Source organism: Halichoerus grypus, chromosome 2 (assembly GCF_964656455.1).
Source record: "Halichoerus grypus chromosome 2, mHalGry1.hap1.1, whole genome shotgun sequence".
In the NCBI taxonomy this organism is placed as follows: domain Eukaryota; kingdom Metazoa; phylum Chordata; class Mammalia; order Carnivora; family Phocidae; genus Halichoerus; species Halichoerus grypus.
The window spans coordinates 151,860,431-151,872,383 of NC_135713.1; the positions used below are offsets into that span (position 1 = coordinate 151,860,431).

Genomic DNA, 11,953 nt, shown 5'->3' on the forward strand with positions numbered 1-11,953 from the left:
GAACCCTCAAAACCCTAGCAAGAATGATACAAGAATAATACTGACAACACTATCATCATCTCTAAACAACGAAGAGCCCAAGACTTAGCCAGGACCATGTAAGACCACACAGCTAGGAGTTTTCTTTTTTTTTTTTTTTTAATTTTTTTATTGTTATGTTAATCCCCATACATTACATCATTAGTTTTAGATGTAGTGTTCCATGATTCATTGTTTGTGCATAACACCCAATGCTCCATGCAGAACGTGCCCTCCTCAATACCCATCACCAGGCTAACCCATCCTCCCACCCCCCTCCCTCTAGAACCCTGTTTGTTTTTCAGAGTCCATCGTCTCTCATGGTTCTTCTCCCCCTCAGCTAGGAGTTTTCTTATTTGGTTGTCTGTCCCCCTAGTTAGAATGAAAACTCGGCGAGAGCATGCATGTCGTCTCGATCATGGCTGTACTCCGAGAACTCTGTCACAGGCCGGTCAGTCAGTATCAGGGTCGATGCGGTGGTGGCATCAGGATGGTACCCGTGCCGTCCGACCGAAGCACCTGCCCTCCTGACCATGATACTGTCTCGCTGTGCCACGACAAAGAAATGCATGGCCTTCCGCACGTCCACCCCAAGGACCCTTTGTGACAACTCCCCATCACCTCCCTTTGGGAACTGAGAGCCTCAGATTCCTTCGTGGGCTGAGAGGAGGAGTCAGGAGAGGAGGTCCTTGGGTACCTAAGGGGAAGGGAGGATGAGGGAATCCAGGGGTTGTCAGGTCAGCTAAGTTCCTCTGGCTGGCGGCCACCAGGCCTATTTTAACCAGCCACCTGTCCGCTTCTGTCTCTACCAGCCAAGTCACAAGTGGCAGAGAACCTCAGCCCTCTGACCTGCCTCCTTATTCCGGTACCCAGAGCAGGGCACACGGCACTGGAAAGCCCCCCCCCCCCCCCCCGCCGGGATGACTGATAGGGTGTTGGGAAGGCCAGGGTGAAGTAAGGGCCGTGAGGGAGGTGAGGAAGGGACAAGGACGTCACCACCTCAACCTTCCAGCTTCTCCAGGTCTCCTCTAGAGGCTCCTATTTCTAGCACCCAGATCTCTCCCATGCAAGCCTGGCGATCCCTTCCTCTGCTCTTTTCTTCTCAGCACAGACAAATGCTCTTCAGTCCATCCCTAGGCACCAGCCTCACCAGAACCAGGCTCCCCCCTTGCAAACCACAGGGCCCCTCTCCCCCTAATGCCAAGGCATCTGCATCTGCCCTTCTTTTCTCCCTGGGCAGGGATGAGGGCAGGGATGAGGGCCGCAACAGCTCGGGTGTCCTGCCCTGCTATCTCGGGTTGCACATGCTGGGCATGTAGGGAATGCTCCCAGCATCTGCCAGAAAGGGGGTGGGTGTGGGGGGTTGGGGGAGAAACCAGACTGGAAGGGAAGGAAGGGAAGACAAAAGGCTGTGGGGTTAGTGCTGCCCAGAGGAGAGCAATTTTGCAAGTAACTAGCATCTGGATGGTCTGGAGCACTACTCCCTGCACCCAGAACAGAAATTTGGCGGGGGATGGGGTGTGCTCAGAGCAAGGCCAGGCAAAGAGGACAGGAGTTAACATGTAAAGAAAACCCCAGGAGCTAGCCCCACACACATCTCAGCATCTCTGACCCCAAATTCTTCTCAGCTGCTAAGGTGTTTGAGGGAACTAGCCCTGCCTACAACTATGACCACCCAGAAACAATTCTCACCCTAAATCAGGAAGTGGTAGAGGAGACACCGAATTGGAGGCCAGGCCCACTCCCCCCAGTCAGTATGTCAACACCACCACCACCACCACCACCCAGGGCCCTCTGGAAATGTCTGGCCGAAGGAGGCCCTAGCTGCTTTTACTCTTCCAAGTTTTATTGAGGGACGCCAAAGAGGACAGACCAGAGAACTTCTGCACCTCAGCGCACTGAATTCTCCCCAGACTCCTTTCAGAGGACTCTCCCCAGTGGTGAGAACACAAGAGCACATTCATTAAATGATGTTAGCCTACGGAGCTTTGACCTTGGAGAAAAGCTCTGGGGAGGGAACCCGGAGATACTTGGGCACTTCACTGCCCAGTGTCCGTCACCGTGCTGCGGTTTCCTGGAGAGGCAAGTGTGCCCTCCAGTTCAAGTCCACAACGACAAGCGCCCATCTTCCCACAGAGACACCCAAATTTTAATGTGCTCCCTTCCCTCAAGCCCAGCGTGAAAACATCTTTCTTAGTCCCAGGGTCTCAATAAATCCAGACACCCACACTCTGAAATAAGTTTCCAGGGCATTTTTGGAGGAGTCCCCTTAATGCAAACCGCAGGGGTTTCTTCTTCACACCCAAGGCTTTTCCCAAGTTCCCATCCTTGTTTGTCACATATGCTCTCCCACCCACCCCTACCCTTGACACACAAGCCCGGCTCTTTCTTGTTATGAGACCTAATACACACGGAGGGTCTTCCACAAGCTCACGTCGGCAGGGCTGGTGCCATCAAACAGGTGTTCCCTCCTCTAGGTTTAACAACAACTCCCGCTTTCTTAAACGGCGCCCCACCCACCACCCCAGCCCCCAAGAGTTACCAAATCCTGTCCCCGGCTAGCCCCCCCATCTCGGTTCTACTACAAGGGTCTCCCCCCTCCCCATTCCACCCCATGCCCAGCTAAGGGTGCCCCTATTCTCTAACGGGAAAAGCCGCCGCCAGGACTCTGTTCCGAAGCCCAGGCAGAGGCCCGACACTTCCCAAAAGCCCGTGAGCACCGCTGACATGGGTTCCCACCACCAGCGCCCATCCCGGCTCACCGTGCGGATCTGCCTCCGCAAAAGGTAAATGAAGAAGCTCCAGAGCTTGGCGGCGAAGGCCACGAACGTGCGCAGCCCCAGCAGACACTGCGTCCGCATCATCCCGATGACCCCGGCACCGCCGGCCCCGGGGCCCCCGCGGCCCAGCTCCGCCAGCCCCCCGGGGGCAGCCCCCCGCCGCCGGGAGGGGGAACGGGGGCCCCGAGTGGCAGGAAAGGCTGCAGAGAGGGGCGCGGAGCGGGCGGCTCAGAAAGCCACCCCCGGCGAGGGGAAAGCCCAGCGGAACCGGGAGCTGGGGGACAGGCGTGGGCAGCCCGCGGGGGCCCACATGGGCGGGGAGTGGCACCGACGGCTTCGCGGAGGTTGCGGGCCGAGACGGGTCGGGCTAGGACGGGGTCCTCCGAGACCAGGAGGGAAGGGGATGGAGAATTGGGGGAGGGGGCAGTGGGGGAGGGGGCCAGGGAGAAGGGAGGGAGGGAAAAGGGAAGGGGGAGGGGAAGGGGGAAGCGGAGGGTGGCCCGCTGCGCAGGCGCGCTAGGGGGCTGCCCGAGGGAAAGGGCGGGCGGGGGCCGCGGCGCGCGAAGGGCCGCGGCCGCGGCGGCGGCGGCGGCGGCGGCGGCGAACGGGCCGGCTGAGCGAGGGAGCGGGGAAGGAGGGGGAGGGGGAGCCGAAGGGCGCGGACGGCTGGACCGGAGCGGCCTCCCCCTCCCCGAAGCCGGGGGTGCCTTAGCCGCTGGGGAGCGGGGCTGCAGCCTCTGCAGCTGGATTTCCCACTCTGACAGGCGCCATTTTACCGCCCTAAGAGCTCCCTCCTCTCTTCCCCCCCCTTCCCCTCTGACACTGTTTCCGGTGGTGACGTGTATTCGCTTCACCGGGACTAAAGTTCCCCCTCCTCGGTCTATGGGGGCGGATAAGGAAAGCCGAGGGAGCGCCCAACAAGGCCGCAGTATCGCGCAAGCGCGGAAGTTGGCGGCGGGGCGGGGCCTGCGAGCGGAGCGGGCCCCGCCTTGAGCGGCGGGGCGGAGTGACGTCACTCGCCGCCGGGGTTCGGGCCGTCGGACGGGCTCGTGCTGCCTCCTCCCCCTCCCACTGATAACTGCCCCAACGGCTCTTCCGGCCCTAGTCGTGGAAAAAATGTCCGGCTTCTGTGCTCCAGGCCTCGGGAGGGGCCCCTCCGCCTGAGCCCCTCCCTGGGATATTGAACATAATCACCTCTCATTCCGGACTAGACCGGGTCTCAGTGGTGGGAGGATTCGTGGGTGCCCCGCCCCTTTCACCCGGAGGGGGCGGGGCAGCGGGCCGTGACGCCATCAGAGGGCGCCGGAGGGGGGACCGTCCGCGAATTAGAGATGGAGTCGGTGTTGGCTCTGGGCGGCCTGGTGCTACTGCGGGGTGAGGGCCAGAGGCACGGGGGAGGAAGAGCCATGTGTGCCACGCTAGGGGTGGCCTCCAGGGGTTCGCGAGGACGGAGACCTCCGCGTTCTCACGCTGTGTCTCCGTCCCTCACTCTCCCCAGACTCCGTGGAGTGGGAGGGGCGCAGTCTCTTGAAGGCGCTTATCAAGAAATCTGCACTGTGGTGAGTACCCCCCAGCTTCTCCCCGAGGTCCCCGGGGCGGAGGTCGGGGGGGAAGCCCGGGCCCGACTCTGTGACACGCTCCATCTCTGCCTTAGTGGGGAGCAGGTCCACATCCTGGGCTGCGAAGTGAGCGAGGACGAGTTCCGTGAAGGTTTTGAGTCCAGTATCAACAGCCGGTAAGTTGGGGGAGAGGGCATTGGCTGTGGGGTCTCTAAGGAAGCTGGCCTGCCGCAGCGAGCGCACAGGCTGGCGTGTGGTAGCCGCTACTCGGATATTCCGTGAACGGATGTGGGTCTTTCCGGAGGCGAAAATTCGTCAGAGAGGAGCAGCGGTGAGTATCTGGAGAATCCCAAGCACAGACCGTGGAAGTTGAGAGAGCGAGCCTGATAAAAGGCCGATGGTGTAGTTAGCAGCAGCAGCATCAGATATTTCCCGAGTGGTGCCTAAGGCGGGTCATTCCCTGGAAGGATGGAGAAGAGGACATGACGCGTGGTTCCTGCTGGTAGAACAGCTTAGAGAAGATCGAGAATCCGAGAGTCAAGTCACATGGCACTAACTACTGTTAAAATAGTACAGGCAAGGGAGTCCGGCATGGGTTAGGAGTCCTGGAATAGGATTCAGTTGTTCCAGATACCTCCTTTTCTATCTTTTGTTTCTCTAATAAATGCCATCTTAACGTACCCTGTCGCAAGCTCTGATACAGAGTTAGGGCTGAGCAGATAGATGTGTAGTTGTTTTAAAGATCAAGCAGTTGGTATTCCTATGCTACAATTGAAGAAACTGAGTCTTAGATTAAGTAATTTACCAGTTAGGTGACCTTGGGTAAGTAGTAAAGCCAAGCTTGGAGCTCAGGGCTTTCTGAAACCAAAGTCTGTGTTTTCAATCACTATATTCCATTTTTCAGTATTACCTTTCACTAATGTTTAGAATATTAAATCAGAAGAATAGAGCCCCAGAGATCACAGGGTGAAGTTCAAGATTGAGGAGAGGGGGCAGTGTTAAGTTGTCTCCTGTTTTCTCTTTGCAGGCTGATTTACCACGACCTCTTCAGAGATCCTCTCAGCTGGTCACAGACTGGGGAAGCCCTTCCAGGGGGACCCCTGGGCACCTTGCAAGCCATGTGCAGGAGGACAGATCCTGGTCCTTTCACCATCGCTCTCGATTCACTGAGCTGGCTGCTGCTGCACCTTCCCTGTGCTGCACTCTGCCAGGCGCTCTGTGCCTTGAGCCATCAGCACTCCCACCCTGGTGACACTTCCCTTTGTTCTTCTCATACACCTTCCCCTGCCAAGGAACAAGCCCCTTTCCAGCCTAAGAAAAAACATATTAGAGATTTCCAGTTGTGCCTTACTCCATATCTTTAACGTTTATTCTCGTTCTTGACTCTTCCATGATGTCATCTACCAATCACTTTGTTTCTTTTCCAAGTTCGTTCTTATTCGTTGGTTTCAGTCGTGCACTCAACGGATAAGAATTGCGCAATGTGTCCGGCACAATTCTAGATGATGGGAAGGTAAAGACTTAACTCTAGTCAGATTTTTGTTCAAAGTCCCGTAAAGGACACAGGTAAATAAGCAATTACAAGATAGTCTGATAACAGTTGTAATAATAAAGGAACAGGCACAGAGCGCCTTAAGCGGAGTTTGCTAGGCACATCTGGGCAGACCAGGGGCCCTGGGACTAGCCCTGAAGTATGCTGTGCGTGGTACAGTGGGCTCTGGAATCAGACACCCAGCTTTGTGTTCAGGTGTTTGATCTCTCGGTATTTCAGTTTACTCTATAAAAGCAGGAAAGGGGGAGTGGGGGTGAATGGATAATGGTAGGATGAACCATTTGGAATTCTGTTTTGGTAGGCCAGATACACATACGTGTCAAGTAACAGCAATTTCGTGTGGTTTGGCCTAAAAATGCTGGCCTTCGTAAGGACTGAAACGTGAAAGGATTTGGTGCACTGCCTAACGCCTTGTCAATACGCCCAGAAAGGGAGAGGGAAAGGTGAGGGAACCAAAGGCATTGAGTGGGATCACAGTGTAAAGGTCCCAAACCCGCAAGGAGTTCAGCGTGTAGGAGACGAAGCTGGAAACTAGGCAGAGAGCAGATGAGGAAGGGGTTGATTCCATCCGTTGGGCGGTGAGGAAGGAGCTCCTGAGGACTGAAGTCCGAGTGGGCCGTGTTCAGATTCGCAGTCACGAGGTGAGGGCCGAAGCAGGCTCCAGAGCCATCAGACCAGCCGGGGGAGGTCAGGACCAGCAGAGCCGTGATGGAATGTGGCCTCACCTCGAGTGCTCCTCCTTTGCTCTTCGAGCCCAGGCCTGCATCCTGAATGTGCCCCACCCTCCTTGTCCCTCCAGGTGGCAGCTGCCTGGCAGAGCCCGTGCGAGTGCTAGGCTTGCTCCATGAAGAGCTCCATGGCCCAGGCCCCCTGGGAGCCCTGAGCAGCCTGGCCCAGACCGAAGTGACCCTGAGTGGGGCAATGGGCCAGGCTTCGGCCCACATCCTCTCTCGGAGGCCCCGACAGCACCCAGCCCATCAGGTCAGGAGAACCCCAGGGAAGCACGGGAGGTCGAGGGCAAGTAAGAAGGGGAGTAAGAGAGCTGATGTGAGGGAACGCTTTCCCGTGTGTCGTCGTTTCCCTCATTGAATCTTCACGGCTACCCCGTGAGGTGGATGGTTTCATTATCCCCATTGAGCAGCTTGGGGAAGGTTACCCAGGGTTCCAGAGAGTGAGTGGTAGAGCCAGGATTTGAACTCAAGATTGCCTGACTCGGATCCCGTGAGCTTAAGTGGAAGGAGGTGTCATCTCCCAAGAAATGGCAAAGGACAAAAGCCTGGGAGCGGTGTCTGGGGGAGAAGGAACGGGTCCTGACGGAGAGGTTTGAGGAAGAGCTGAGGAGGGAGGAGCAGGAGCTGCAGGCCCATTCCGTAGTTGCCCCGGGGGCCGGGGCGGTTCGGTCCGAGTTCTCCCTGGTTTGCTCCGTAAGATGGAAAACACCTTTCTGTTCTTACTCTTTCTTCTCCGCAGACTCAGTGGTTCTCCATCCTGCCTGACTTCAGCCTGGATCTCCAGGGGGGACCCCCGCTAGAGTCCCAGCCCCACCCAGATCCTCACACCCCCCTGGTATCTAAGGGTGCCGGCGCCAGAACAAGGGAATGGAGGGTGGGGTCGGGGATTCCAGCCATGAGGCAAAGGGGCAGCATCCTTTGTACCTTCAGGTGGACCCCACAGCTCATGTGACCTTTAACCTTCACCTGTCCAAGAAAGAGAGAGAAGCCAAAGACAGCCTGACACTGCCCTTCCAGTTCAGCTCTGAAAAGTAAGGTTGGGGGTGAGGTGCCTGGGTTCTTGAGTAGAGCCCAGCGTCTGCGCCTGGGATGGGAGTGATAGCAGGTTATTGGTTAACCTCCCAGACTTTATAGGGGCTGAAGTCCGCCTCCAGAGACAAGTCTGGGGAGTGGTTCTCTATCCACTCATTCTCCCAACAAGGCAAAAGGTTTTTTATGTCTCTTTTCTGTCCAGTAGAGCCTTGGGTCACAGAGCAATCTGGGTCCGGGCTGAGCCAGCCCATACCCTGGGGAAGTGGCCCTACTGATCTCTAGGCAACAGTGCTGGGAGGCCAGGAAGCTAGATGGGTGTGGCGGGCACGTTAATAACGGCTTCAGTATATGCCTGTTGTTCTCTGCCCAGTGTGTGGGTGGGTGAAGCAAGACTGTGGCAGGATCCTTGCCCTCAAGCTGCTAAGAACGTGAGGTGTCATTAGGAGAGCAGTTCTAAGCGTTTCTATTCCAGTACCAAGTGGTGCTTCCATACCAACTAAACAGGGAGGTCAGAGAAAGAGACTCGGACCAAGAAGAAAGAGAGTATGCAGCAGACATGACTCCTCTGCCCTTCTCCCTTCTCAGACAGCAGGCTCTACTGCGTCCTGGGCCTGGCCAGGCCACCAGCCACATCTTCTATCAGCCAGATGCATATGATGACCTGGACCAAGACGACCCAGATGATGACCTGGATGTTTGACTGGCCTGGAATTGGAAGGGAGGAGAAAGACCTTGGACCCATAACCATCCTCCCATTGTTTGCATTGACCTTGCCCTGTCCCTGCCCCCACCTTTGTTCTCGGGTCTGTGGAGGCCCTGCCCCAAGACCTGTGAGTCAGTAGCTTCCCATCTGGACAGAATGTGGGAAAGGGGCATTAGGGGAAGGTGCCTAATAAAGTCTTTATTTTTCTACGGAAAGGAACTTGGGTAGCTAAGCAAGAGTTGGCAGCAGAAGGGACTGAAGAATGGCAAGAGGTAGGGAAACCAAGCACTTGAGTCTGTTAGAGTCAGTGGTCAGAGTTGGGGCCTGAATGACAAGGAATGGTGGCACAGGGAGAGCCTTGCACACCATTGGTGCTCAATACATGTTCCGTTTCAAGCCGAAGCAGGTGCATTTAAAGGTTCCAGGTTCCCTGCAAGGATTTGGGTTGGAAGAAAGCAGAGGCCCTGAAGGGGAAAAAAAGAAGCCTACTTTCCAAAACATACTTTTTTATTACTGTACAAAAAGCACACCCAATCCCCCTCTTCTGTCTCCCTCACCCCTCCTCCCCTCCCCCCACCCCCACCCCGGGGGAACTGTACATGGTACGCCTGGCTGGGGTGACAAGGCTTCTGCCCCACACCCCGCCCACGGGCTGAGATCTGCCCCAGGTCATTTCGGGTACCTGACCACACCAGAGGCTGCCAGGCTGGGGCAAGGGGGTCCCAGCTCACACGTACTCCTTGGCAGAGTTGGGCTTAGGGTAGGAGCGGGGTGCACGGTACCCGGTTTTGCCCTCACTCCCAGGACAGGAGCAAGAGAGCAGGACACCTCCCAGGATGACCAGAGCAGACCCTGCCCAGCCAATGAAGATGGCAGGACCAAACTCGTACCTATGGGGAGAGAGGGTTGGGGTCAGAAACCCTGCCGTTCCTGACGCCAGGAATCCAGACCTGGCGTCCCCTTAGGAGGCAGGGCTCCCATACTTACTTAAGATTCATGGGGACAAATGCGCTATAAAAGTCTGTGACAATCTGGTGGCCGTACCAGGAACAAGCTACCAGGGCAGCAAGACCTGGAGACAGGATGGTTAAGATGTATTAGGAGACCGCCAAACCAGCACCTTGCACACCTTCACTCCCAGATGCAGGGGGAGAGCTCACCCGACACGATGAAAATGAAGCCTCCGGTCATGGCTATCCGGGCCTTCTTCACTTTGTCGTCGCCCCCACAGTTTGTGCACTTCATGCCCATGGTGGCCACGAACATGGCCAGGAAGCCCAGCACCAGGGATACCACCATCAGGGCTCGGGTGGCCTGCAGGGCCGCTGCGGGAAAGGGGGAAGGACGCCCTCATTGCCGGACGTGCGGACGGCTCCGGCCTTCGAGTCGCCGTCGGCCGCTGGCCTGGGGCCCCTTGGGCGCCCAAGCCCCGGCCGCAGCGGGTGGATCCCGCCCCTCCCGGCTCCGCGGCCTTCCCGCCCCGCCCTCTCTCGGCCCTGGGACCCGCCCGGGGCGCAAGGGTTTCGATGAAACTGCCCGCGGAGGGGGGGGGTAAGGGGGCCGGGGCCCGCGGCGGGGAGCGGAGGAGGCGGCCGGAGTCCCCGCGCTGGGCCGCACGGCCCGGCCCACGGCCCAGCGCTGACCCCGCTATCGTGGCCACCGGGTTTGTGGCTTCGGCTAATCGGCCGATAAGATTACAGGCCGCAGGCGGCGGCCCACGTCTGACGGAGCGCATGGCTCCTCGGCCGACCCCGCGCCCTCCGTCCCGCGCCGCCTTTTGTCCGGGAGAAAGGGCGGGAGACGGAGGCCGCCACCTGCGCACGCCGGCGGGGGCAGGAGAGCGCTGGAGGGGGTTGGGCCGCCGGGCGCTGCGGTGGGGGGGAAGGGAGCCCAGCCGGCCGGGGCGCGGGCCGACGTGCAGCCGCTGGAACCCGGGCCCGCGGCCCTCCCCGAGCACCTGCCCGGCCGCTTCCGCTTCCTCCGCCCCGCCTGCTCCCCGGCAACCCCGGGCGTCGGGCGGTGGGGCCTGGCGCCCTGCCCCGCTCCCCGCCCTGAGCCCGGGCGCGTCCGCCCCGTCGACCCCGCGGCCTTACCCGACAGCGCGAGCACCGAGTCGTACGACTTGCAGCTCATCAGGCCCGTGCTCTGCATGATGCAGTCCATCCAGAGCCCCTTGTACATGGCCTGGGCCGTGATGATGTTGTCGCCCGCGTACGAGCTCGTCTGCCACTGCGGGATGGCGGTGCACGCCACCAGGGCCACCCAGCCCAGCAGGGCCATGGCGAAGCCCAGCAGCTGCAGGCCCGAATTGGCCATGTCTGCCCTCGGAAAAGATTGGGGACGCCGGGCGGGCGACCCTGCGGTAAAGCAAAGCTTGGGGAGGTCAGCCCCTCAAAAAGACAACTTGCAGTGGAGTCTTAAAGTCACCCAAAGAGAAATTTTTGGGTCAGGTGATTCCAAATCTTTTTGTCACCCGAAGAAAACACAAATCGATCCGTCCGGCGGGTCGAGGGTCTTCACAGCTCAAGGAACAGGCTCCGCCCGAGGACTGGTGGTCGAAGAAGCGATCGGCGAAGACAAGGCGGTCCCCTCCGGCGCTCCCGGCGGCCCTGGCCAAACAAAAGGCGGAGGGGCAGTGTACGCGCGCGGTCCTGGGGGCTGGGGGTCCCCAAAGTACCCTGGGCTGTCGGCCCGAGGCTGCCGAGCGAGAGACGTCGCTCAGCCGTGAGCGGGCAGATGCGGGCAGACAGGTGCGGCGCACCTGAGTATTTGTAGGGCGGCAGGGGCGCGCCCCCGCGGGCACCGGGAGCGCGGGGCGGGCCGGACCCGAGGGGCGGCCGAGAGTGACCTGACGTCACCGAAGGGACACTCACCTGAGCCGGAAGTCCTGGCCCAGGTGAAGAGGAAGAAACCTGAGCGTCAGGGTCACACCCCTTCTCCTGCCCGGCTGGGACTGCAGGTGGGGAGGAGGTGGAGGCTTCTCCGGAGTTCCAAGCTCAGAGTCAGCCCCTCTAGACTGGACTTCCCTCGGGCACCAGGGTGCCCCCTCACCTCTCCCCAGCAGGTGCGCCTGGGATACTAAGGAACCAGGGCTCGGGGGACGCCCCGGGCCCCTTGTCTCCGCCTCCCCACCCCCCCCACCCGCAGGGACTCTTGGTTTCTACTCCAGGCGCTCTTTGTCCCGCCCTACTTTCGCCCCCACCCTCTGCTCGTGTTCCCCCCCCCCCCCCCGCCCCAGTTGACTATCCTAACCGTCCCCAGCTTCAGGAACCCTAGCTCCGATCCCTCAGAACTTCCGCACTTAGCAGCCTCCTTGGAGTCTCCATTCCCAGAACCACGGCCCTGCGGCCGCTGTCGCTTCCCACTCCTGTACTGCTCTCCAACTGAGAGCCGGCTTCCAGGCATCGTGCCCCAACACCCCCACCTTCCTGGCTCTCCATTCCAGTCCCTATCCCTGCCATAACCTAATGCCTGGGCCCTTGGTGCCCCACCTCCCGGCCATCACTATCCCCTCCTGCCTCAAGCCTCCTTCCTAGCAAAGGGACGAAAACACTGAGGCCAGAAGTCAGCAGAGGGTG

General features: G+C 59.1%; 3 protein-coding genes across 4 annotated transcripts in view; 1 reads left to right on the top strand and 2 right to left on the bottom strand.

Annotated features, from left to right (window-relative positions):
• CTDNEP1 (CTD nuclear envelope phosphatase 1) overlaps positions 1-3,676 on the bottom strand; it is a 5,754-nt gene extending 2,078 nt beyond the window's left edge. Inside the window, 1 exon segment of the mRNA XM_078066356.1 lies at positions 2,781-3,676. Within this exon segment, the coding sequence (XP_077922482.1) occupies positions 2,781-2,882 (102 nt within the window). The 5' untranslated portion in view covers positions 2,883-3,676.
• A 135-nt stretch (positions 3,677-3,811) lies between these two features.
• ELP5 (elongator acetyltransferase complex subunit 5) lies at positions 3,812-8,590 on the top strand. Its single transcript, XM_036066281.2, has 8 exons — positions 3,812-4,172; positions 4,297-4,357; positions 4,453-4,533; positions 5,385-5,605; positions 6,709-6,890; positions 7,380-7,475; positions 7,571-7,671; positions 8,258-8,590. The coding sequence occupies exons 1-8, from the start codon at positions 4,130-4,132 to the stop codon at positions 8,370-8,372; spliced, it is 900 nt and encodes a 299-aa protein (XP_035922174.2). The 5' UTR covers positions 3,812-4,129; the 3' UTR covers positions 8,373-8,590.
• Positions 8,591-8,781: 191 nt separating this feature from the next.
• On the bottom strand, positions 8,782-10,759 carry CLDN7 (claudin 7). Of its 2 annotated transcripts, XM_078067837.1 has the most exons (5): positions 10,469-10,759; positions 9,536-9,700; positions 9,363-9,447; positions 9,058-9,265; positions 8,782-8,839 (listed from the first exon to the last, which is right to left on the bottom strand). In XM_078067837.1, the coding sequence occupies exons 1-4, from the start codon at positions 10,689-10,691 to the stop codon at positions 9,103-9,105; spliced, it is 636 nt and encodes a 211-aa protein (XP_077923963.1). In that variant the 5' UTR covers positions 10,692-10,759; the 3' UTR covers positions 8,782-8,839; positions 9,058-9,102. The 2 variants fall into 2 exon arrangements, with proteins under 2 accessions (XP_077923963.1, XP_035922178.1); XM_036066285.2 differs by lacking the exon at positions 8,782-8,839 and having other exon boundaries at positions 8,965-9,265.
• Positions 10,760-11,953: the final 1,194 nt, after the last annotated feature.

Excerpts from the sequence above, each read along its gene's own strand:
- ELP5 (XM_036066281.2), top strand. The coding sequence starts at position 4,130 with ATGGAGTCGGTGTTGGCTCTGGGCGGCCTGGTGCTACTGCGGG. Across the intron at positions 4,173-4,296 it reads CGGCCTGGTGCTACTGCGGG|ACTCCGTGGAGTGGGAGGGG; the intron begins GTGAGGGCCAGA and ends CACTCTCCCCAG. Across the intron at positions 4,358-4,452 it reads ATCAAGAAATCTGCACTGTG|TGGGGAGCAGGTCCACATCC; the intron begins GTGAGTACCCCC and ends TCTCTGCCTTAG.
- CLDN7 (XM_078067837.1), bottom strand. The coding sequence starts at position 10,691 with ATGGCCAATTCGGGCCTGCAGCTGCTGGGCTTCGCCATGGCCCTGCTG. Across the intron at positions 9,701-10,468 it reads CTCGGTGCTCGCGCTGTCGG|CGGCCCTGCAGGCCACCCGA; the intron begins GTAAGGCCGCGG and ends CCTTTCCCGCAG. Across the intron at positions 9,266-9,362 it reads TTTGTCCCCATGAATCTTAA|GTACGAGTTTGGTCCTGCCA; the intron begins GTAAGTATGGGA and ends CTCTCCCCATAG.